Source organism: Physcomitrium patens, chromosome 26 (genome assembly GCF_059467195.1).
Source record: "Physcomitrium patens ecotype Gransden chromosome 26, ASM5946719v1, whole genome shotgun sequence".
Taxonomy (NCBI): Eukaryota; Viridiplantae; Streptophyta; class Bryopsida; order Funariales; family Funariaceae; genus Physcomitrium; species Physcomitrium patens.
In genome coordinates, this window is record NC_143435.1 from 6,433,613 (window position 1) to 6,457,893 (window position 24,281).

General features: G+C 33.0%; 3 protein-coding genes across 5 annotated transcripts; 1 reads left to right on the forward strand and 2 right to left on the reverse strand.

Annotated features, from left to right (window-relative positions):
• Window positions 1-1,300: 1,300 nt before the first annotated feature.
• LOC149986224 (uncharacterized) lies at window positions 1,301-2,640 on the forward strand. Its single transcript, XM_090248134.1, has 2 exons — window positions 1,301-1,893; window positions 2,019-2,640. The coding sequence occupies exons 1-2, from the start codon at window positions 1,552-1,554 to the stop codon at window positions 2,127-2,129; spliced, it is 453 nt and encodes a 150-aa protein (XP_090104260.1). The 5' UTR covers window positions 1,301-1,551; the 3' UTR covers window positions 2,130-2,640.
• A 345-nt stretch (window positions 2,641-2,985) lies between these two features.
• LOC112277821 (uncharacterized) lies at window positions 2,986-6,352 on the reverse strand. 3 transcript variants are annotated; one of them, XM_024510574.3, is made up of 7 exons: window positions 6,258-6,352; window positions 5,417-6,146; window positions 5,212-5,307; window positions 4,846-4,887; window positions 3,937-4,687; window positions 3,585-3,685; window positions 2,986-3,279 (listed from the first exon to the last, which is right to left on the reverse strand). In XM_024510574.3, the coding sequence occupies exons 2-7, from the start codon at window positions 5,696-5,698 to the stop codon at window positions 3,166-3,168; spliced, it is 1,386 nt and encodes a 461-aa protein (XP_024366342.1). In that variant the 5' UTR covers window positions 5,699-6,146; window positions 6,258-6,352; the 3' UTR covers window positions 2,986-3,165. The 3 variants fall into 3 exon arrangements, with proteins under 3 accessions (XP_024366342.1, XP_024366343.1, XP_024366347.1); XM_024510575.2 differs by having other exon boundaries at window positions 5,212-5,301; window positions 5,417-6,315; XM_024510579.2 differs by lacking the exon at window positions 2,986-3,279 and having other exon boundaries at window positions 3,916-4,687; window positions 5,417-6,315.
• Window positions 6,353-7,341: 989 nt separating this feature from the next.
• LOC112277844 (uncharacterized) lies at window positions 7,342-9,879 on the reverse strand. Its single transcript, XM_024510632.3, has one exon. The coding sequence runs from the start codon at window positions 8,615-8,617 to the stop codon at window positions 7,766-7,768; it is 852 nt and encodes a 283-aa protein (XP_024366400.1). The 5' UTR covers window positions 8,618-9,879; the 3' UTR covers window positions 7,342-7,765.
• Between the last annotated feature and the right edge of the window lie 14,402 nt (window positions 9,880-24,281).

Genomic DNA, 24,281 nt, shown 5'->3' on the forward strand with positions numbered 1-24,281 from the left:
AATCAAGTTATTCTAATTCCAAAGTGAACATTGTTAAAAAAAGGTGAGAAGCTTATTTCTAAAGTATCCAAAAGACCAGACCTATATCAAAATTAAGAAGTGTAAGTATAAATGTCAACTTTGATACAAAAAACTCATCCAAAAAACGTACTCTAATAGATTTGAAAAGCATTTTAAGCAATATATTTAAGCAAGAAATATTTTTAGCAAAAAAAAGTAACACATAAATTTTTTAACCATTCTAAAAAATATAAAACAAAAACCACTTATATATTTTTTCTAATGTATTATTACTTCAAACTTGCTTTTGTTATCATCTCCTTGAAACCTATTACACATACAACCCAACAAAGAAAACACTACTCTTACCTTTACTTTTTGTTTCCAAATTTTATATGCTAACTATTGTAAGGTCAAGAAAAACATGGTTATTTGTAAAAACCATGCAAAACATATAAATAAATAAAAAAATGATTATTCTTCTCTATGATCATAATTCAATATTAAAAATGTAACTTAATCACCAATTCAATCTTTACATGGAATAATACCTTGTATTACAAGTTAATAAAAATGTGGCATAATAGCTACGACATCATCTAATTAATTGAAAACTTGGAAATTTCCTCTACATTACACATTCCCATTGGACTTTCCATTCTCATTTCTCCAAAGACTATTCTCTCATGTATCTTCTGCATTTAATGCACAATTATGGCACACTCCCATGTAGTTCTCCATTCTTCTTTCTCCAAACATTGTTCTCTCACGTATCTTTTGTGCCATAAGTGCATCTACCATTAGGTTCTCCATTCTCCAATAATTTTCTCCCACAAATCTTCTGAATTTGAAGCCCTCTAATGATCCATGTGAGGATACTTTGTCAACGCACTGAACAATAATAGCACTGTCATGTTGTCTCAGTCGTTAGTGAACTTCTAAAACTACATCTTCTTCAGCTAATTCATACCAAATCTTGCCCCGGTGGTACCCATCTTCAGTTTGTTGCTACGAATCAGTTCTGCAGCTCGGAACATCGATCACAAGGTCCAAGTTAGATTTTGGCAAATCTACTGAGCAACACGTCGCGAATGCAGGACATGCACAGATCGAAGGTGAACATCAATTTGCCCATGCTTGGACGAAGACTACCACGACACTGTTATCAGATTCTGATGCCACATTCTAATTTTCCAGCTCGCAGTTGCTAAAGAACTTTCTATTCTCTTCGATTCCACGGCCTTCGCACCTGCAAAATATGGCTTTGTCCTCCTTGTTGCTGCACCTGCTTGCTACATATGTGGGTGGGAACTACCTTGACGAATTCAGGTCAAGTGTTGGTCCGTGTCTACCACTGGATCATGCATTGTACGATACATCATTTGTTGGTGAGGTCTTGCCAATCTTGGTGGAAATCTCTGGAGGTACGCTCTAAGGTCCAGAGTGAACACAGCTAGAAGTTACAAGCAAGACGTTTAGCCTGTCGCTGGGGATCCAGAGATTGCAGTTGTAGCGTAATCCTTGAAATCACTTGATCGAACCAGTATAAAAATGCAGAATTCGGTGATGGAGATCCAAGATGTAGTCAGGGGCTTGGTGGAGAAGCCAACGCTGAAGCGGCAGGCGGCAGTGCTCCAGAAGTACTTCACCGAGGATGTAGAGTTTCGTCATTTCTACATCAACACTGGTGGAGTCCAGGATTTGACTGCGATCTACCAGATGGCTGAGCTCGTTGTGAACTACCAGAGTCTGGAGTTTGAGAACATCATCTACGACAGCCGGGAGAATGCCATGGCTATCAAGATGACGGTGATGGTGAAGCCCTTGTACATACTGCCTCAAGTACCACTCAGGCTCTGTACTCTACTTGAATTCCAAGACGAGAAAGTCCAGGTGAATGGAAGTGAATTGTTGCTTACTCTTCCTACTTAAGAATTAATAGGGCTGTGCAGATTGTCTCCTCATAACCACTTTAAGTGTAAGCTCATGTGGTTTGTGTATCGTTTTCTGCGTGGCAGGGAGGTCCGACGTTGAAGAAGATTATGGTGCAGAGAGATTACTTCGAGCGGTCACCTATTTTGATTTTCATTCCAATCCTTGGAAGGATCTACGATTCCAATTCCATCTGAACCTTGGTCGGTAGCGTTCAGGCTGCGACGTTTGATGTACTGAAGCAGGGTTTTAACGTCATCTTCCCCGGGCAGTTCTGGCATGGCCTCCTGGACTTCATGAGTAATGAGCATCTATTCTAAAGTATGACTTAAAAATTCCTGAACTTATTTCTTCTTCACAGGATCGACTTTGATCCACATTTGCATACGACGGATCATCAACTTGTTGAAGATTAGTTTTCGATGTTATAATACTAGGAATATGTAGAATCAGTAACTTTTCATTTCATTTCTTTGTAGTGAAAACAGTAGACCACCTTGCTTCAACTGTTCATCGCTTTTTCGTAACCCTTCTGGATAGAAGCGGAACATGGTTCTGATTACGCACGATGCCGAGCGTAATCGGAAAATGGTGGCAATTTATATTAAATCCATAAGACGATGACTCAATCAATGACTGAAGCAAAACAGTAACAACAGTTGGTGAAAATTTATAGTTGTGCGAAACCTTTCATTGATCTTCACTCATGCTGTATGATCTTCGTCACACATCTTGTTTAGTTGTGTTACCCAGTGCGTTTCTGTACGTAAGTGACAAAAGTAAGCAGAACAGTCAAAGCCTGCAAGGAAGCACATTCTTTCATTCTCACAGGTCCAAGATGCATCACATTTTTTGTCTGATGTATCAGACTCATGTTCAATGATATCCATGTAAACCTGCACGAAAATCCCTAACAAGTTTTCTACTCTTGGAGATTTTATCTACATTGGAATTTGCAAGGATTAGATTACAGTTTGATATCGTGAAGGGTTAAGAAGCTATTTAAGCGTTTCGGTTGTGAATGCAGGAGACGAACCTAAGTTTTTAAAACTATTGCTACAGAAAGCCAACTGGACAGGTCTTTTATTGATAAGGGATTTCATTGTTGAGGTAGGAACAAATACACCATCTCAACATTTTGGGTTACAAATACTTATGGATCGACAGAAAAGCTAGAGTTATTACTCTGCAGCTAACATTATATTCCTGGAACACTATGTGAGCTTGGGTATTTCACCCTGCTTGAGAATCGTAAATGGATCCCTGCGGGTGCTTCCTCCAAAACTTTAGGAAACTCACAAACGATGAGGATTTTGATTTCATGGGATTCCGTTTGGAGCTTTTCTTCTGCGTAGATGGGGACAACTTTGCGTAAGACTACCACTTGATACCTTATCAATAGAGTAAATGAAAACTTGTAAACTTGGCCCCCTTCAACAGTCTAACTACTAACTCGACAAAACACTAGGAACATGACTGGCGAAGAGACCATCTCCAGAATCGAAACTTGCGGATATAGAAAACAATGTCAGTGCAATGTCGATGACTAAATCGTGGAGAGACCACTCACATGCACATCATCCTAGGTGCTAACAATGACCTAATTCATAGGCGACGAAAGTGGTGAAAGTTGTGCAAGTTGACGACACTACCTTACTGCAATCTGTCTCGTTTAGCTGTGGGCAAATTTTCCCCTGCACCAGTTTATCTGCTAAGGTCTCTGTCGTCATCTCACTTTCCCCCGAATTTCTGCCTGGCATTACCACGTTTGATGTAAGATATTCATCGAATACATTCCTGTTCCTGCTTCACTTTTCTATCTTCAATACATATGTTACTATGTATCTAACAAATACCACTCATGTCTTAGTAACAGATTTCTTCTGCTTCTTTTAATTCCAATAGAAGGTAAAGCATGGTACGAATAATTACAATGCAATGGATTGTTCCAATCCTCATGCAAAACGTGGATGGGTATCTAACCATAGTGTTCGGGAGCTTAACTTGTGCTGGGAGATTGCGGCAACTCAACATGCACCACATTGCTGGCAGACTGGCAACCTGCAACGCTCAAGGGTGTGATCCCAATAGTAGATTTCACTTCATTATCTATTCCTTCATTTGGATCGCTAACAGAGTGCGGCAAAGCCACAACCGCATCTCGCTCCGCATCCCCAGAGTTATCTTCACAAGCATCGCTGGAGTTTCCAGCAGCTTTATATAACCCCTTAGGGTTTATCAAGGTCTGTCCTATTTGTGGGCTAGCGCTGGCCACTCCTATTTTCGACACAGTGCATTCACTAACTGAATTTCCATTCGGTGAGTTCGGGCTATTTTCACCGGAGTAATCGACGTGATTCGGCGTTGCCAATGGCACCAGACCACAGATCGACGGAGACCTTACTGTTCCGCCGCTATTGTATGTTGACTTCGGGGAATTTAAGCTGTTGCTACAATCGGAAACTTTACCCTTAGCACCGCTGCCCACTTTCAGGAACGTCTTGTTGTGCTGCATCAAATCTCTATACCCATCAGGACTCCCTCGCTCGGGTGTTTGAGATGCAGATGTGACATAGTTGAAATATTCTATCCTTTTGTTGAGCACTTCCTGACTCCAAGGCTCAAAAGCAGCCGGATTGTCGTCATCGTCCGCATCGCCCTCTATTGGAATTGACTGAAGTTCAAAAGCATAATCCATATCACTCTTGGCTTTGGAACAGAGAGGCTCATTTCCCATTTGCGTGGATTTCTGTTTCTGTTACCAGAATTTTCATGATCACAGTTCATTTTGGATCGCAAGATACATGATAGATTCCCTTTAATCTCAATCTCAATCTTCGCAAAGGAACTGATATTTTGGATTGAGAGCATGAGTGAATGAATGAATTGGACTATTGGGAGAACGTCAAGTACCTTACATGGCGTTTTTGGTTGGAGCAATCTTTCATTTAGCATCTGAAAAGAAACTCAAGCATTGAGTTAAATGACACAGGGGGAGGAATAAACTAGGGGTTCCTAGGTTCTCTTCACAACCCACAGCGCTAATAATTGATATTTTTTTATCAAAATAGAGGCTACTAGAATATGAACGAAAGTTGTACGCTTTTAAATCAGCGCAGTGGCGCTCCTGCTATAACAATTCACTGGGGTCGAATTTAATGATAAATAGTGCACAACAGCAGCGATTGACAAGGAAATAAATGCCTTTGCTGTGTTAATCATAGCAAATATGTATGTAATTGCATGCCAACATTAGGATTTAGAGAGTATTATTTGCACCATGTGATGCGGGTCACAGTCCATCAAGTTAACTCGTCCATGGTCTCGCTTCGTGGTCCTCTGCAATTGTTCGGTTTCATCTGCCACATTCTGGACCTTCGCAACAGCCACGACAACGTGAGGTTGGGTACGATTCCTTGATGAATATGAAGCAGAGCTGCTTTAAATCATAGCAGTTTTTCACAGCCTGTAAGATAGCTAATACCAGTGTTTCTCTTTTTGTTAAATTATATCCTCTGCTATTGCAGGTTGCCGCTGAGCCCAACTCTGTTGAGACTGACGTACAACACTTGCAGCATCGGAGCTCCTCGAGATGGCTGATCCTCTGGCTCTGAGCATGGAGCCTATTTTCAGAAGAGGATGAAAGATGGGCTTGCACCTCACTGAAGGCCTTGCCATGGCGCCCAAACACGTACCCTACGACTAAGCACCCTGCTCCCACCAAAATCGGGTGGAATTCCATCCACATCAGAAACCCTCGCGGCATTCACATCCTCCAGCCGCCATCATTCCAAACACGAAGTTGTTGCAATGTGTACAGCAGGATGTCGGGGTTCATTTTCAAACAACCGTAGCATCTTTGCACGAAGTCTGAAATTCAGCTTGACAATGAGATCGATCCATTCTAAGGGGTTTCCTGTGAAGAGATTCAACAAATCTCAGCAGTCAAGGAAGTTGCGATCAGACAAGAAATCCAGCCACGTTCCAGCGCACTCCCGTATGAATACCCGGCCATGCTCCACCAATCTCATGATAGTAATATTCTGAAGCTTGCGAAAAGTACTCCAAATCACACCAGTGGGTGCTGCGGCTGCAGGAAGCCTTTATCATGCAATTTAGATCCTCGATCGCATCAACATCAGTCTCTCGGCACTCGAAGGCGAGGGATTGTTGTCGAGGAAGTCACGATGAGTAAAACTTGAGGTGATGCCAATCTGAGAGCACACAACCGCGACAGCACATTTCAGTGGAAAGTATGAACTGGTACTGAACCCGAATGCAGGGATGCACGACCGTTGTGAAGGCGAGGAAAGTGCGGCGCGTACTTGGATGAGAAGCTGAAGGATTGCTCGGCGAAGGAGGGCATGAATTCCAAAGAAGGAAGAGGGATGACGATGATGTCAAGGGGTGCAACTCCTGCCACCCACCACTGGTCGATAAGTCGGTAAGTAAGTCGGCCGCTGGCGGCAGCGAAACGCCGCATCGTGTCTGCCCTCGACAGCCTCCTTCCACTGAAGGCTCGATCCCATCCCAACCGTTCTCCCTAAACTCAAGTCTAGCAATGGTTCTCATTGTTTGCAATTTGTGTATTATTTAAATAACATGGTTCCAACACAATTGGTTCTAAATAATAAATAATAAGAGTACTGCTAGTGCCACTACGATCCCTCGTCCATCACATTCTATATTTTATCCCATGTTATATTTGTTCAATATTTTTTTATATCAATTTTCTTTTGAGTAATATATTTTCAAACCATTTAATTGAACAAAAAAATTGATTGGAATAAAAATAAAAATAAAACTAAACTAAAAAAAATGTTGAGTAGGTGGCAGGTTGTGGTGGCTGTAGTAAAAATTATAGTGACATTAGAAAAAAAATTGTGGTGACATTAGCAATACCCTATAATATTATAAAATGTTTCTAAAAACAATACAATATTGTTTTTTCAATTTAATATTATTAAATGATATTTTAATGATAGTTTCAATTTAATATTGTTAAATGATAGTTTAATTTTAATTATAGATCCATAACACATAGAAATCTCTTGGATACAAAATTCATACTTTTCTAAGTATATTTTTTAAAACTTGCTTATATCCAATTCTATATTTTTAAACTGAGTTTTCCTTTGACAAATTTTGTCGTTAGCCAGAATCATCAATTAGTAAGTAATCAAATCCTTTGGAATGACTTGAACTGAACTTGTTAATCCAAATCATAAGAACTCTAAATTTACACCCCACATTGTTCAACTAGTTGAATACCAACAGTTGAGTTTTTCATGATTCTTATGAATTAGACACAAATGTACATAGTTTTGCTATTTTTAGAAAACCTTTGGGCTCGAAAATTTCAAAAAAAATGAAAGATCCTTTGGGTTTCAGCTACTTCACTCTAAGATTGTAATACTTCGAAGTTGAAAGAGTCTTGTCTCTTCGAAACAGTGGACGTCAACGTTCGTGAGTTGCATGTGGATACAATCCAGAAATAAGGATTCTGAAGGCATTTTTTTCAATGAAAAGTGCATTATATTGTAATGCCGAAATAACATCTGTTACAAAAGCGGATTTCAAACCGACAAAAATGTCCTCGTAGACGTCAACTACCAGTTGGACAAGTTTGGGTTCTAGGATTTCAGGATTTCAGTTCAAGCTCGAATTCCCACAGAAGTTACTGGAATCGGCTAATAAACTGCAAATAGAGTTCTAAATGACGGAGATGAGACGCATCTACCAGTGAAGGTCAACCTTCGGCACCTCTAACAACAGATGTGCACATTGTGTAGTCCCTGGATGACGACGAATTCCAAGACTCTTTGTGCGACGCTCAGGAGCATTCATGAATCATGGCCGATGCAGCCTCGTGCTTCTCGAAGTAAAGCTCTGTGAATAGTGTACTCTGCTCAATGTTGGAAGACCTCGCGTACAAGACGATTTCATTAACTTCCAAAAGGTTGATGAGGTGAATTGACACCATGATTGCGTCTCCGACTACCTCCGAGCTGGACTCCCCGTACTCCACCTGGAGCATCATGTTGGGCTCACCCTCATCGTGGCACCGATTCTCAGGGTCTCGCCATGTGCCTAGCGCGCCCACTTCCGTCACAGACTGGAAGAAATTGAATACATGCGCCTTACTTCCCGGGATTGTAATCACCAGTAGCTCTCGCTCCACACGGTGGATCATCACGTTCGTCTCCACACTTCCATACAGTGCAGCCCACAGTATGTCCTTCGCACTGGAAAGAAGCTCTATCCCACGAGGCGTACGTTCGGTAGTTGTCGTCACTGCGCGCGAGCCTTGCGGTGGGGCGGTAGGCGACAAGTAGCCCTCCTCAAGTAACACGTTCCGGTGGCAGAGCGGCCATGACTTCCTGATCCACAGAAGCAGCTTCATCTCGTCCACCAGCATCATTCGTACCCTCTCTATGATGGTGGACTGGGCTTCCGCGGCAATCTTCAGAACATCCACCTTAGTCCGGCCTCTCTGCCGACGAAGGTGCTTGTTCTTCTGGCTGAGGATAAGCAATCGGTCCTTCGCAATGGCAACGCCGATGCTGCGCAGTAGGTCGTGGTCGAAGTGAGCGATGTCCTCCTCTTCCAGATGGTTGAGAACCATTAGGGGGGTGTGCTTCTGCATCCCCACCTCCGCCAACCATGAGAACCACTCAATTGTCATGGAGGTCAGAGAGAAGAACCGATCTGACGCTGCAACAGCTGTTTGAACAACTAAACTAGAAATCCGATTAGATCAGTGTAACATTAGCAGGATTCTTGTTGATAAAGAGACCTCGTATCACTCATCCAGTTCCCTCAAGAAGTCATAACTCAACATCATCTCTTAGACCGAAACCCAGTCCTATTCGCATTCGTCACAGAGAAATCCATGAATCGTGGGCAACTTCTCTCGATCTGCATCTAGCTCTCAGACGCAGCAATTCCTTTATACAAGCGTCCCACGTTCTGCAAATTCACCACAGGGCGTTTAGAAAGCCGAATCGTCCATCATGACTAACAATTTGCAGCCGCCAGAGCAGTTTCGATCTTCCTCAACATTCATCCCACCCCACCGGCCATCGAAGGCGATCGAGTGCTACACAAATATTCTAGTATATTTCCAAATCTTAACCGGTACGCAGCAGACAACAAAATGGTGGAAATGGACAGTCCTAGTACGAAAGTTCGTCATCATTCAAAGCTACATTACATACACGAGAGACAGATGCCGCTGATCATGAAGGATGCAGCAATCATCGTGAGGCAGACGCACCCTAGCCGAGCGGGACAGGGTAGACAACGGCATCACGTGTACCCAGTTGCGATCTCATGAATACCCCAACTTGCGAAAATTGTAAAACCATTCCGATTCCCTACACTTTCTAGTTGGAAATCAGATCCGGAAACCATGTACTGAACCATCAGACTACGTGGCGGTGGGCGTGGAAACATCGACGGGCTCCGTTCACGATGATTCTAACGTTCTCATCGGTCTTCTAAGGCGCGCTTGAAGTTGATATACCAATGGAGAGAATGGTTTCTTCATTGTCCTCGGCGAATTGATTGATGATTCCACTATTGAAGTTTCACTGCTACATGAACCTGTACACTACTACGGAAAATCTCACGACATTTGTGTATTGTGTGTGGATAACATCGTCGAATATGCAATTTTTTGAGAAAACTTGAAGTCTCTAAAAACAAGTCTAATTCAATCTGAAGTAGAACGATGAGCTAAAACTCTTCTACCACAAGTAAAGAGAATTGTGCTCAAACCAGTTCAGGACAAGACACTACATGAATGAATGAATCAATTTATATATATAATTTCGAAATAAGAGGTTGACGTTGAAATCTTGCATCAATATTTCATCCTCAATACTGCGTTCTCTTGGATTTGTTGATGGATTGAGACATGTTTCTCAAAGCTCTGAACTTTCTGAGAATGATGCAATTTCAACAACTATCTCTATTTTTAATGGTACATCATCGATTAAGCATTTGAATAATTCTATGTCACAATAATAATAATTAGTTGTTAAATGTATTTCTATTAATTACATAAATAATATTTATGTATTAGTTTTTTATTAAATATAATTGGTTCTCCTTCTAGTTCTTTATTTATTCATTTATTACATAATTAATTTCTTTAAACTATTAATATCTACAGCTATTTTATAAGTCTATAATTCTCATCATAAAAAGAATAATAGATAAATCTTAAAACACAACAAAATGCAAATAAAAAAACAAAAAAAATTCCAAACTTTTATTTATGTTATATTTCATATATATATATATATATATATATATATATATGTCTTTGATCCAAGGTAGCATCTGAATAAAAAAATTTAAAAATAAAATAACTACAATCCAACATCAATTCACAAAAAGTAATTAGAACATAATTATAACAGATTAATTCATAAATATTTGTTAGTTATGTATGAAATATACAAATGAGATACACATGCAAGTACTTTACTTCATGCCACAACAGATCCCAATGAATCGGGTTCATTTGAAAGAACTACAAACACATACAAGCAAATGAAGATGAAACACAGCAACAACAGAATGTATCAACACAAAAAAGAAATTAAAATCCCACTGAGTAAAATCCAAGCTGTTGCATGAGGCAGCCTCAATGAATTTATGCTTTGTCCATTTCGATGCTCATGAAGTTCCCATTGAGCGATTTAGCGATGAAAACATGCTTACTAGTAGGAATAAAACCAGCTTGATGAGCTGCAACCATGTGTTTAGTTCGAGGGGATGGTCGCACTTGAAGATGTTATACTTTCGAACGGTCAGTGCATCTGGACGTTTCGTGTCAAAGCAGCAATGAGATAGATAGATAGACGCTGATATCGAAAGTTTCGACGACACTAAAAGAGTCCTGACTTCTGCCAACACCTGACTTGCTCACGTTTCCGAGTTGGCTTTCCTCACATTTCCATAAAGGGCAGTCCTGCGATTGATTCGGTGCATAAAAGGTGTAGCGGTCATGTCATAGAATATGTGTACACGCTTGAGTTGGCAGGAATCCTGGACGATGGGATCGACAGGTGGTGGGAGGGTAACACAGGGCACAGTTGATCGGCTCCTCCACAAGCCCAATAATATAAGACGGTCCTGCGGACTTTTCTGGTTGTTGCAAGTAGCATGTCTCTTCTGCAACTGAAAGCGATTGAAGCTATTATAGCGTTGAATTGACTGCTAACTTATTCAGTCCACTCAGAACTTTCACTAAATTCGCAGAGAAGGTGAATGCGTTACAGATGCTTGCTTTTGCGCCAAATTATCCTCTGAAACAGACCCCGAAAGCAAGTTTTGATTCCGCACCTATGAGGACCCACTCATTATCCTATGTATTATAACCAAGCGAATCCATATCAAGTAGAAAGAATTATCTACTTCGCACTGAAATGCGTCCTAGGATGTTTAAAGAGCGGTGTTTTCAGTTGTGCCGTGATTCCAATCTTCTGCAGATTTTCGTGAAGCGGCAATTGGTTTCAGACCGTTGTCACATTGGTCTTGGACTTAGCATAATGAGAAATTGTGAGGATCAACCATAACTAATTGTAATTAAAAGCCATAATTACCTTGAATATAAACTTAAAGATTATACAGTAAAGAACAATTATTTCTAAGAGATAATATATAAAAAAATAAAAATAAAAATAAAGTAAAAATTCCAAATGAAATTGTTTAAATGTAAAAAACATAGAAGAAATGTAGTCTTTAGTTGAAGAGACAAACAAATCTAAGAAACAACTTCAAATGGTACAATATGAGTTTAAGATGGTATTAAAGAGCTTGAAAAATATCACACTTATTCAACAACAAATAGAGAACCAAATTTGAAATTTTAATAAGAAGTAAGCTTTAAAAGAACAAAGTCAGAAATTAAAAAATAAACTTAATTAAGATAAAAAAAATTCCATAAAAAAATCAATGAAAGTATGTCAAAGAATTGTTTTTGACAAATAGAAAGTTTTGATTCAAAATCCACAAATCAATTATAAATACAAAAAAAATTATCAACTAAAAAAAGATTATATTGAAAAGAAATATAAAAATATCTTTTTAATTATATTAGTTAGTTACAATATGAAGTAAAAAACTTATTGATATAATATTTAAATCAAGACAAAGAATAAGTTTGTTGCATGCATGAAATACAAGTAATTTTAATTAAATTTGTTCAACTTTGTATTGAAATAGAAGTACTTAAGTCCAATTCTTCTTAGAAGATCAAACTTTAAATAAAGACATTGACTAGATGACAATTAGATTTTATTGATTACATTGCTATTTTTACAAAAAGTTGGATTATTTTTGATCAAAATTTCATTCAAATGATTCAAGCATACTCAACTATCTATCACTTGTCAAATTCATATCCAAAAATCAATACACAAAAATAACTTGACTTAATTGAATTGAAGTTGATACCTAAGTGGGGATGGTGTCAACAATTGAATAGATCTTAAGATAAGAATACTTAAGTAATAAGAGAATTATATGAAGGAAAAAAAAAGAAAAGAAAAAAGATAGTGAATTACAAAAGATAAGAAAAAATAAGTTGCTAAAGTATTATAACACAATAAAAGTATTTTTTTTGAAGATTTTGTAATTTTATTTTTATTTTATTTAAAAAATAAAATTTGAAGAAAAAATTCACAAGTAATTATGGTTAAAATATTACTTTAGACTTCATTTAATCTACTAAGATTATAAGAAGTCAACAGATAGATTATGGTTTTCTCATCATTTTAGATCAAATATAGTTAGCATACATAAGATTTGATATATATTTTAAAATAAGGATTTTTAATATTAATTTATAAGAAATAAATCAATCAATTTATTGATACATATTGAAAAGTTATTTTATTTTTTTATTACATAGTATTGTATTTTTATTTAAAAAATAAAATCTTATATTTATAATCACATGATAATTTATAATATTTAAGCTTAAAATATAATTTTTAATAAATATAATAAGTATAATTTAATTTTTAATATTTACTTCTAAATAAATATATTTCTAAAATATAATCCTTATAAATTTTTAATTTATTATTTTAGTATTATTTAAATTATGTATATGATTTATTTATTAAAATTTTATAAAAAAGAAATAAATTTTATTGTTATTAAATTAGCATATGTAATATATTTATCTATTTTTTTATGCTTTGTTATTTTTATAGACTAGTCAATGTAAAAAAAATGTGAATTAATTTTAAAAAAAATTAATTTAATTTCTCTAATAATTTTTTGAATGTAGATTTTAATTTTATTCTTATGACTGATTTATTAAATATATTTTTATAATAAAAATAAATATTTAGATTAATTTTTTAATTTCTAAATTTTCTTATAAATTTTGATTTTCATAATATTTTTTTATATGATGCTCTCTTAAATGTCTATATATATATATATACATATTTATATTTATAAAATCTTTAATTAACATTGAAGTATAATATAATTACTTTTTATAATATTTTGTTTTCCTAATAATCCATGTATCATCAACTTCTGATTTTTTTCCGCATCAACATGATAGAAAAAAATATTTAAACTTTTCAATTGGGTCATTTAAATCCTACTTTTAAAAAACTATCTATTTTTTAAAGGATATTTTCATACTTTAGATTCAAACAACAAATTTTTTTCTCAATATTTATATCAAGATAAAATTTAAATTTTATGAACCTCAAATTCCATTTCTTTACATCATTGTAAGTACATAAAAAGATATGGATGTACTTGTACAACAATTCTTAATGTCCATTTATTATGAAGCTATTTTTTAATTCAATCTTGTACTATTTTTATTCATTTTTTTATTTTTTAATAAATATTATTTATATACAATATCATAGTTGATCTTATTTGTATTGAAGAAATACAACAAGCAAGACATAAGTAAGTAGAAATCAAAAATGTTTTATACAAGAGAAGTGTGGAATGAGATATCTCTCACTTCTAAGATCCTTTACTTATAAGAGGAGTTTACATCTATTGTAGTTGAACTTCATCTATAATTATCTTTATCCATCTTTACTTCATCCAATTAAACTCTAGATTCTTCTTAACCTAGCTGCCACATTAATAACTTATCTTCATTCTTTTACTATCTTTTGATCATTAACAAGTTATTTAAGGTAATAATAACTTATTTTTATTTTAACACTCTTGCTTTATTATTAGTCAAAGTCTTTTAAACCTAATGCCTTTGTCAACTTCTAATGTCTATTCTTTACTAGTGCTTTTGTTAGCAAATCAATAAGTATGTCTTCTGTTGCACAATACTTCATGTCAATTACTCCCACTTTAATCTCCTCTCTTATAAAGTTATATTGAATGTCAATGTGCTTGGTTCTTAAATGATGCTTTAGATTTGTTGCAAAAACAAGACATCCTTGGTTATCATACTTCATTGGAACTGCTTCCAATTGCACAAGTCCAATGTTTTTTAAATCTTATCTTAGGCAAATTGCCCCTATTGCACCATGACTTACTACCATATATTTTATTATTGTATTATATAAAATCTTTCTTGAGAATATACGAAACACTTAGCTATAGAAGATAAAAGAAAATTGCAATAACAATTCCTAACAGCTCTAATAGAATCATATATAAAATATAATTAAAGCTTAACAAATATAATAAAATATTAATTAAATCCAATTAAATTTTATAGAAATAATAAAGAAATAATAAATATATTCTAAAAAAAGCTTATAAAATCAAAAAGAAATCTTAAAGAAATCCAAAAAAAATCTAAAAGAAATCTACAATAATCTTTAAAAAATCTTTATGAAATCCTAAAAAAATTCTAAAGAAATCCTAAATCCTAAATCAATCCTAATTAGATCCTAAATCCTAAATTAATACTAATTAGATTCTAAATCCTAAACCAAATTCCTATCAATTCCTAAATAAATCCTAATTGAAACCTAATTAATTCAAATCAATCCTAAAATAGTTTTAAAATCTCAATATCTAATGATTAAATTATTGATCTTCCTTAAAATTTTGTAAAATTCTTAATTTCTTAGTTAACAACAAATATAATAAATTTGAAGTAAATCTAATTTACAATATATGAAAAAAAATATCATAATTCACTTGGATATTGACTAGCTTCTATCTTTGACCTTAATATTGATCTTTCAGCAGTAATAATTCTTAATTGAACTATTAACTTATTCTCGAATTTCATACAAGTATTAAAAGTTAAGTCAAATATTATTTCTAATTAAAATCACCTCAATCCAATTAGAAGATTTTTACTAATTTTAGTTGATCTTATTGGATCTAAAAATCTAATTTTTGAGACATTAATCCAATTGAATTTCTATAACTTCTAGTCTAACTATTTGATTAAGTTTAAATTCAAAAAATAAGTTTAAGACAACTATATTTATAATTCTATTATATTTTACTTATAGATTTGCTTCAAACTTTATCAAATTGCCCAAATTATAAAACTTATTATATTTCATAAATTCCAGAGCCATCTAAAATAACCCTGACTTTGCAAAGCTCTTATAAAGTCATTACAATTTTAAATCTCTCAAAATTAATACTTTAAAGAATCATGTGAAGTCTTCTTTCAAATCTTATTCTTTGATTTACAAAAGAACCTTGGAGTTATCATAGGTATGTGGTTTTATCCCTTAAGAATTAATTTTAATCCAAATTAATTACTGATCTTCTTTAGATATCAATTTTTGTCTTCTTTAGATAATTTTTGCTAAAATCAATTCCTCACTTCTTCCTACATATGCCAATATCTTTTATTTTTCTAATCTATCTTATTTTATTTTATTTATGACTCAATTAAGTAAATAAAAGCCTTTTTTTTTAAAATATAAAATTTGTACTTTTAGTTTATTATTCTTTGACTATTATCTATAGTTCTAAGATAACTTTATATAATATTTTGAAATAAGATCTTCTAAAATATTATATTTTCTTCACTCTTTCACTTATTAGTTGTGTTATATCATGAAACCTCTACTATTGTAAACCTTGCAATTGTTGGATGTTTCTTGCAATTCCATGAGATTGCTTCTACTTCAAAAAAGAACACATATCGCATTGTTGACCTTCTATTATTTGTATCTTCAACCCAATCTGCATCACAATAATCATGCAATGCAATATTATCTCCTTCAAGACACAATTTGAAGTTTAAAGTACCTTTCAAGTACTTCATAATCCTCTTGATGGTTGTCCAATGGATTGATCTAGCCTTTGACATGTGTTATCTCACAACATTTAATACATATGCAAGATTAATTTGTGTACCAACCATTGCATACATAAGTAAGCCTATTACTATCTTGTATGGAATATTTTTCATTTCATCTTTAATTTCAATAAACTCCTCATTTGTGAACTTCATTAACTTCAAATTAGCCTCCAAAAATATTTCAATAGGCTTGCACTCTTCTATGTTGAATCATTTCAATACTTCTTCAATATACTTGTTTTAGCTCATTGTAATGGTTTTTTTTTTTATGATAATTTCTTATAAATTCTATTCTTAAACAATAGTGGAGCTCTTCCAAATCACTCATCTAATATTCTTTTTTTTAACTTTGCCTTCAATTAATCCATTATCTTCATAATATTACTTAATATGATTAAATCATCAACATAGAGGATGACAATCAATATAAATTCATTTGATTACATCATATATAAAGAATGATTAGTCTCATTCTTTACCTTCAATAAATCCTTGAAGGTGATCCATGTAGATATCTTCTTTCAACTTTTTATTTCAAAAAGCCGTCTTTACATCCATTTGATGCATCTCAAAGTCCATTACTTCCTAAATTGCTACAATAGTTCTAATGGTGGTGAATTCGGCAACAAGAGCAAATGTCTCATTGAAATCAATACCAACAACTTATAAATAGTCTCTTATAATTAATCTTACCTATTATCTCATAACTTTATCTATTGCATTTCTTTTGGTTCTAAACATCTATTTATAACCAATTAAAGACCAATTTGATGGAAGTTGAATTAATTTTGATGTTCTATTGTCCATGAATAATTTATACTCTTTTTCTATGGCCTTTTCCTACTTTATAGCATCTATAGTTTTTACTAGATTAAAAAATTTAATGGATTAGTAAGAAGTGTAATATTGGCATGTTCTTCACTTACTTGAAAAAAGATGTGGTTCTTCTATTGTTCACTATGTGGTCTTTTTTCTCTCAAAAGATATCTTCTTTCATCTAATAAAGATTTATCTTGTTGCACTCCATGCTCTCTTCCAAGCTTCTTCTTTCTTAAAGCTTGTCTTTTTTTGCTCAAAGATTGATACTCTCCATCATCATCATCATCATCATAATCTTCAACATCTCCATTGCTAGTTCTAGGAATTATAGAAGCCTTCTTCTTTATCTTCTTTGCATCTTTAACTTTATTTATACCTCTACCATCTTAATTGTTATCATCTTTTTTATCTTTTTTTACTAAATTTGAAGATATATCAACAAACATACTATTACTCTCACTTTGACACATCTTCAAGTATTCACAAGTACTCTTATGCTCCAAAAATTCTACATTATGACTTTTGATGATCTTCTTGGTATCCAAATACATTAGCTTATATATCTTGGTACCTTCACAATATTCAACAATTACATATTTTGTACTTTTTTTTATCAAGTTTGAAGTAGTAACCTAATATAATCTAATACTCTTACATAAGTAATGCATTTAAAAGTCTTCATGTGTGAAACATGAGATTTCCTCCTGCTCTATGTTTCTTCTAGAGTGATTAATGTGAATGCACTTATAGGATATTTATTCTTTGTATATACCACATTTATCATGGAAATTGCTCAAAATTCATATCCAAGATATTAAGCATGTAATATATTTTTTTATCATTTTCACAATCATTTAATTTTTTCTTTCAGAAAATTTATTTTATTATAGAATGTAAAAAGTAAAGATTTGTCTTGCAATACCTTAAATCTTTAAGAAATCATCAAAATGCTTTGATGAGTACTTCTTTCTATTGTTTGTGTACAACACCTTGTTCTTGCACTCACATTATTTTTCTACAAGTGCTTTAAATTTTTTAAACCTTGAAAAGCATTCATTGTTAGATTTAAGGCATGTGAGTAGTTGATCTTATTATAAAAGGTATTTTGAATATAATGGTGAAGTTAGATTTATTAAAAGGTTTTTTTTTTACCACTTACAAGAGCCATTAGCTTTGATAACAAAATTAGTTCTTAAATAAATGAAGATTTTAGATATATATTATAGAGCTTAGAGATCAAGGGTGGAGATTTGGCCACCCTCCCACAAGCCACCACTCAATTATATAAGAGTGGCTTGGTTTTCTAAGACTTCTCTCTCTTCTTTTGATGAAGGGTAAAGCCATATTAAATTTTGGTCCTAAATCCTAATCTTAATCTCATTTTGGATTATAAATCTAATTGTTAAATTTTTAGATGTGCATGCATGGATTTTGAGTTTTTAATGATGAGCATTGGATTTTAAAACATATTTTATTGTAGTAGATAGCTCCTTTGGCCTACCAAATATTCCAAAGGTTTCAAGAGCCTTGGATTTTTCTCAATTAGTCATTCAATTTTTGTAGTTTAAATGTGAATTTTTTTTAATTGTATCTTTTAATTTTAGCTTTTCAACAAGATAAGGCTTACTTGATTCGGAGTAAGAAAAAAAATTTGGAGAAATTTTGAATGCGAGGAGGTCAGCTGCCTTTGTTTAGATCAACCACCTTTGAAAAGGCATTTCTCAGTGTTACCTAATTGAATTTCTGTGAAATTTTAAAATTAATTGCACCTTTAAGCTGAGCTTTTTATGGTATAAATTTCACTGAATTTAAAGACAAATTGAATTTTTGGTGAATTTCCAAGTAGAGGGTGGTTGCCTGTCATGGTAGTCTTGGTCATACAACTTTGAAAGAGTATTTCTTGCGGCTTAGGTATTGAATTGAATTGAAATTTATTGGAGAAAAATTACCTTTAAGTTAAACTTGCAGAAAAATAAAAATAATTTAACTTGGAGCTAAATACAATTTTTAGAAAATTTTGGAGTAGAAGGGATTTACTGCCTTCAATTCTTGGGCATTATTAAGATACCTTTGCTTTTATCTCTCTTTAGATCTATTTTTACTTTTAATTTAATAATAAATCATAAATTTCATATTTTGACTTTTGATTTTTATTTTTAACTTTTAAACTTTAATTTTTTTTTTTATATATTTAACTTTTATTTTTAACATAAACTTTAAGATTTTACTTTTATTATGGATTAATGGTAATAAATTGATTCATTAATTTTATCATCAATTATTTAAGAATTAATAATTTATAAATTTTAAATAATTAATTATATATTTATTATAATTAATAATAATTTTATAATCATACAAAATTTAGTAGAAATCATGTAATTGGTCTTAAACAATTTATGAATGATCAAGTAAAAACTATATGAATGGTTTGAATGATCTAATGGCATTTGAATAGACACCATGTAAATGGTGTTGAAAGAACAATTGCAATTAAATATAGGTCATAAAAATGATCTTCAATTATGTAAATTGAATCCTAAAACCACCAACTTTGTTCTAATTAATTTTGTTCCATCTTCATTATTTGTCTCTTTTGTTTTTTTTCTTATTGAGAGGTATTGTGAGGCTTTCATAAGTTTTATTTATCTTCTTCATCTTTTTTGTTATTAGTAAATTAAATTATAAGCCTAATAAATAAGAAAGTAAAGTAAAGACCATATAAATGATTTTGAACAAACCATTGAGATTTAAGTAGAGATCATGCATATAGTCTTGAAAGACCATAGTGAATTTCATTGAATCTTTTTATTTCATATTGATAATCATTACTTAAAAGGCATTAAATTAATTAAACTAAAAATAATAAGATTTAAATTAATTTAATAATTATACAATTGAAAGTTCTTTCATTCCACTTTTTTAAACTATTATATGGCATCAATTTCATTGAATGGTGAAATTTAGACTTATAACAATTCCACTTGGAAATAAGGCCATTTGTTGTTTGCCTTGGATACAACCTTTATAAATAAGAGGCATAGCATTGTTGCATAATTGTCCAAGATTCAAGCCACTTACTATGGATTGGAGTTTATTTATGCGCTTGACAATCAAATGACTAAAGCATTGATGTCAAATGTCAAATTTATCTTGATCATGTGGAAACTCAGCAAATGCAGCCACTTCAACTCCATTCACCTTCTTATACTTCATGAAGTAGAAATTACTATCTTTAAAGCCCTTGGCAACATTATTTCTATCCAATGTCTTTATAAAGCATCTATTTTTATTAAATTACATCTTACAATTATGTAAAACTAGTTTACTCATTGAAAGAAGGTTTTTCTTGATCTTTGGTATATATAAGACATCTATCAACCTGAATTTCTTGATTTTTCCTCTCACAACAATTTACATTACGATGGAATCCATTCCAATAGCTTATAGCATGCTATTATCTCTCATAAAAATATTTGTTGCCAAAATTTTGTCATAAGTGTCAAATAAACATTTGTATAAAGTCATGTATTTGGTGGCACCCAAATCAACAATCCACTTAGATATGGTAAATATAGAGGTACCTTCACTTGTCGTAAATAAAAAAATCATCTCTTTTAAATTGCTCATGTACATTGTTGGTACTTTTTCTATCTTTTTTTTTTGCTTTGTAGTAATTTTATACAAAACGACATAGTTTTTTACAAATGAAGCAAGTTCTCACATTTCCATATTGCTTAGAATAGTTATCCTTACCTTGTCTTGAAAGGAGTGCCAAATCTTCATTTTGAGGCTCTTTCTCTTTCTTCTTGGTTACTTCATGAGCAATTCTTGCTATCATATAATCCATTATAAGTTCTTTTAATTTGATTGACTTCAATGCCACAAAAAGATAGTTTTAGGACTCAAAAAGGCTCATAAGTAAGGTCATGACCATATCATTTTCTTCTAAAGGTTTGTCAACAATTGCTAATTGGTTTGTAAGAGCCTTTACCTTATTAATATAAACTATGAGGTCTTTACCTTCTTCCATCTTGCAAGTGAAGAATTTCTTCCTTATAAAGATGATTTTGAAGAAGTTCTTTTATGGTCATATATGTTGCAAAGAATCTCCTATACTTCTGCTAATCTTTTGTAAGAGATAATGTGAGAAAAGTTGATTTTATCCAAATTGGTGGCAATTATGCCAAAAGCCTTTTTTTCATATCTTTTGAAGTCCTTTTCTTTAGAATTTGCATGTATTTTTGGAGGTACTTCACTTTCATTTATAATATTTCAAAGTCCAAAGACGCCAACAAAAGCTCCAATTTAATCTTCCAATGGTAGAAATTTTCTCTTCTAAACCTTTTAATCACTTTCAAACCTTCACCCTCATTAAAAGCTATGTTTAAGAAGAGCTCTATCAAAAACTATCAAGAAAAGCAGTCTCTATGTGCTCAAAATCACCAAAACAATACCATACTAGAAAAATCTCAAAATGCCATCTTGTGAACAATTGAATGCTTTTTTACTCAAAATACTCTCAATTCAAGTTTTGAAGCTTCTAGCAAGTATGTGTACTTCAATGAATCTTATTGTCAAGAACTTTTAGTCTTTCAAACCAAATATTAAATAATATACACAAGATAAGTTCAAAAACTGTAACAATATAAAAAGACATTATCAAGGTCTTTTTATAAGGTCTTAAATTCACAATCTGTGAGTCACTGAATTGATTCATTCGGATACTTAGTATAAAAAAATATGTGGATGCAATAGTGCAATTTCTTTCTTTTTTTTTTTATTTTTTTACTTTTTTTTTGTTTGTTATGTTATTCATTCCATGGATGTGTTGTGGTGCAACATCTTCTTCTTGTGTTATCTGTGATCTAGTAAGAGAGCTCCGAGGATTTCAAAGTGTCTCCCTTACCTACATGTATAGCTAGGTTGTTTTTGCTTTGTACAAATGAGGTGCTGGGGGTAACATTGTGCTTGTTTTAGGTAATCAATATAAAGTTCATATTTAGCACGGTGGTTATCAAAACATTTTATTACTGGTTTTTTGTATTGTTGTAGCTGCTTCATCGAGCATCAAGAACATTCTACATTAATATCAAGGGAGGTTGGTGTTATTCTTGCTGATCAAGCAATTGGTGACAAGCAAAGCATCGAGCAAAACTGTTTCTTGTCTGTTAAAGCACTGTGGTGTAGCAGCGATTGTTTTTGGCCAGCATGGAGCTCTGAGCAGGGACAATTGTGAAATGTTTGTATGGTGGCATTTGACTTTCTTATAATCATCGAGGGCATTGATCCATCTTTCTTGTTGGTGGTAAAGAAGTAGATTAACAGGGATGCTGCGATGACTCAATTAGGGCGGTGGTTGAAGTATATTCATTGAAATTGTGCAATCTAATTATGGAGCAACATTTAGGTGGTGATATAATAGTGTCAATTGTGTTTTATTCTCCATTGATGGTTGAAGTGTATCTAGCTATGAAGAATATCAACAATGTAACGGGAGAAGGCGCAAGATTGGTAAGAGGCGCTCTCAATCAAGCTGTTGTTATTATTGTGAATGCCAAAGTCCATAACTTAGTGCAAGCTAAAAATCCCTGTGGTGCCGTCGCACTGTAGAGAGAGCGTTGATTAGCCTAGGTACTTGAAGCAAAGTCAACGTTGCTCTAGGAGGCGGTGTTGGATTTCACCACTAGGTTGAAGAACCTATCATTATGACCTACATGAGGCATAGGACTTGCATACTTGAAGGTTTTGTTGGCAAAGGAGCGCCTAGAGCAAGAATCCTTGTTCATCATCTATTCCGACTGAAGAGCAGAAGGTGAATTCAGGCTCCCAGTCAGTTAATATAGAAGTAGGAAATTAAGGATTTTAAAAAAGAGAGAGGAAATTTATAATTAAAAAAAATTAGATGAATAATTCAATCAAAGATGAACTTTTCTATAGATGAATAATAATAGATGATTGTGCTTGGATGAATTGAAGCATGGATGATAACTCATTTTCGGATGAATTATGCTACTTGGATGTTTTTTTTTGGATGGATTAATTTTAATTAAAAAATAAATAGAATTAAAAAATGGATTTTTTTAATATAAAAAATTAATTGAATAAAAAAAGAAAAAAATAAATAAATAGGTGAGATAATTCTCAATTGCATGAATTTTGAAATGTTATTTTATTGCAAGATTGAATTAATAGTGGAGTTGTTTCCTTGACTACTTAGGTATTAAAGAAGATTAAAGGTGATTCAATTAAGATTTAAATAAAGATGGAAATTTTTAAGATTTATATAATTGATTTATTTGTTGTAAATTAGAATAAACTTCTAACTAGTGGAAGTTCATTTTAGCTCACATTTTAGTGCATCTACTAGAAGGAAGATCTTATAAGTCTTAGAATCACCTGGAAGGCAATTATTTATTTGTTGTATGCTTCCAAATTGTTTTATCTTAGGTTAGTGTAATTTCCTAATATTTTCGTGAATTGTTGTTATATAGGAACTTGAATCAAAGAGGAAGCTTGAAGTATTTTAGAATGAAGTAGATGTTTAGTTAAGAATTTAGAATTATTTTAAGGATTAGAATTAATTTGAGATTAGACAAGGATCTTTATCAAATGTGGAGCTCTTCTTTAAAATTGGTTACTACTTCCTTTCCTTATCAAATCTTTGTTGAATGCCCATTTCTAGTAGTTGAAGGAATTTAATCACCATCTCTACTCCTTCTATCATCTCTTTTCATCTAATTATAAATTCCTTATTGGTGGTAATTCTCTAATGGTAGAGGGATTTAATCACCTTCTCTACCCACTATATTCTTTCTATTCATAGGTATAATATAGGAAGATTTTTTCATTAATATTTCAAGAAAAATATTTAAAAATATATATATATAACAAAGAAGAGATAGAGGTGAAAGAAAAATGAAGAAAGAAAAGAATTCAAATTCAAGGCTTCATTCCAAAGTAAGTTGTCTTAGGACAATCATTTAAGCTTTTAAATTCTTATTAAACTAATATAGGTTATGAATTGAAGAGCAAGGGAATTGAAGAAGAGCCTTGGCATTAGAAAAATAAAAATTCAAGTAAGTTTCTTAACATTTGTGAATTATTTCAATTATTTAAAATTTTAGCGCATACATATAGAACAAGGAGCAAGGAGTTTGACAGTAGAATCTAAGAGGAAGAAAAAATAGATATACTCTTTTATTTCCTCTTTTAAGACTTGGGAGTATTGGGTTAG

What these genes read in the sequence shown, in the direction of transcription:
- LOC112277844 (XM_024510632.3), bottom strand. Translation starts at nt 8,617, where the DNA reads ATGACAATTGAGTGGTTCTCATGGTTGGCGGAGGTGGGGATGCAGAAG.
- LOC149986224 (XM_090248134.1), top strand. Translation starts at nt 1,552, where the DNA reads ATGCAGAATTCGGTGATGGAGATCCAAGATGTAGTCAGGGGCTTGGTG. An exon ending in TCCAAGACGAGAAAGTCCAG is followed by an intron (nt 1,894 to 2,018) that starts GTGAATGGAAGT and finishes TCTGCGTGGCAG; the next exon opens with GGAGGTCCGACGTTGAAGAA.
- LOC112277821 (XM_024510574.3), bottom strand. Translation starts at nt 5,698, where the DNA reads ATGCCGCGAGGGTTTCTGATGTGGATGGAATTCCACCCGATTTTGGTG. An exon ending in TAACAAAAAGAGAAACACTG is followed by an intron (nt 5,308 to 5,416) that starts GTATTAGCTATC and finishes GCTGTTGCGAAG; the next exon opens with GTCCAGAATGTGGCAGATGA. An exon ending in ACGAGACAGATTGCAGTAAG is followed by an intron (nt 3,280 to 3,584) that starts GTAGTGTCGTCA and finishes CCATCTACGCAG; the next exon opens with AAGAAAAGCTCCAAACGGAA.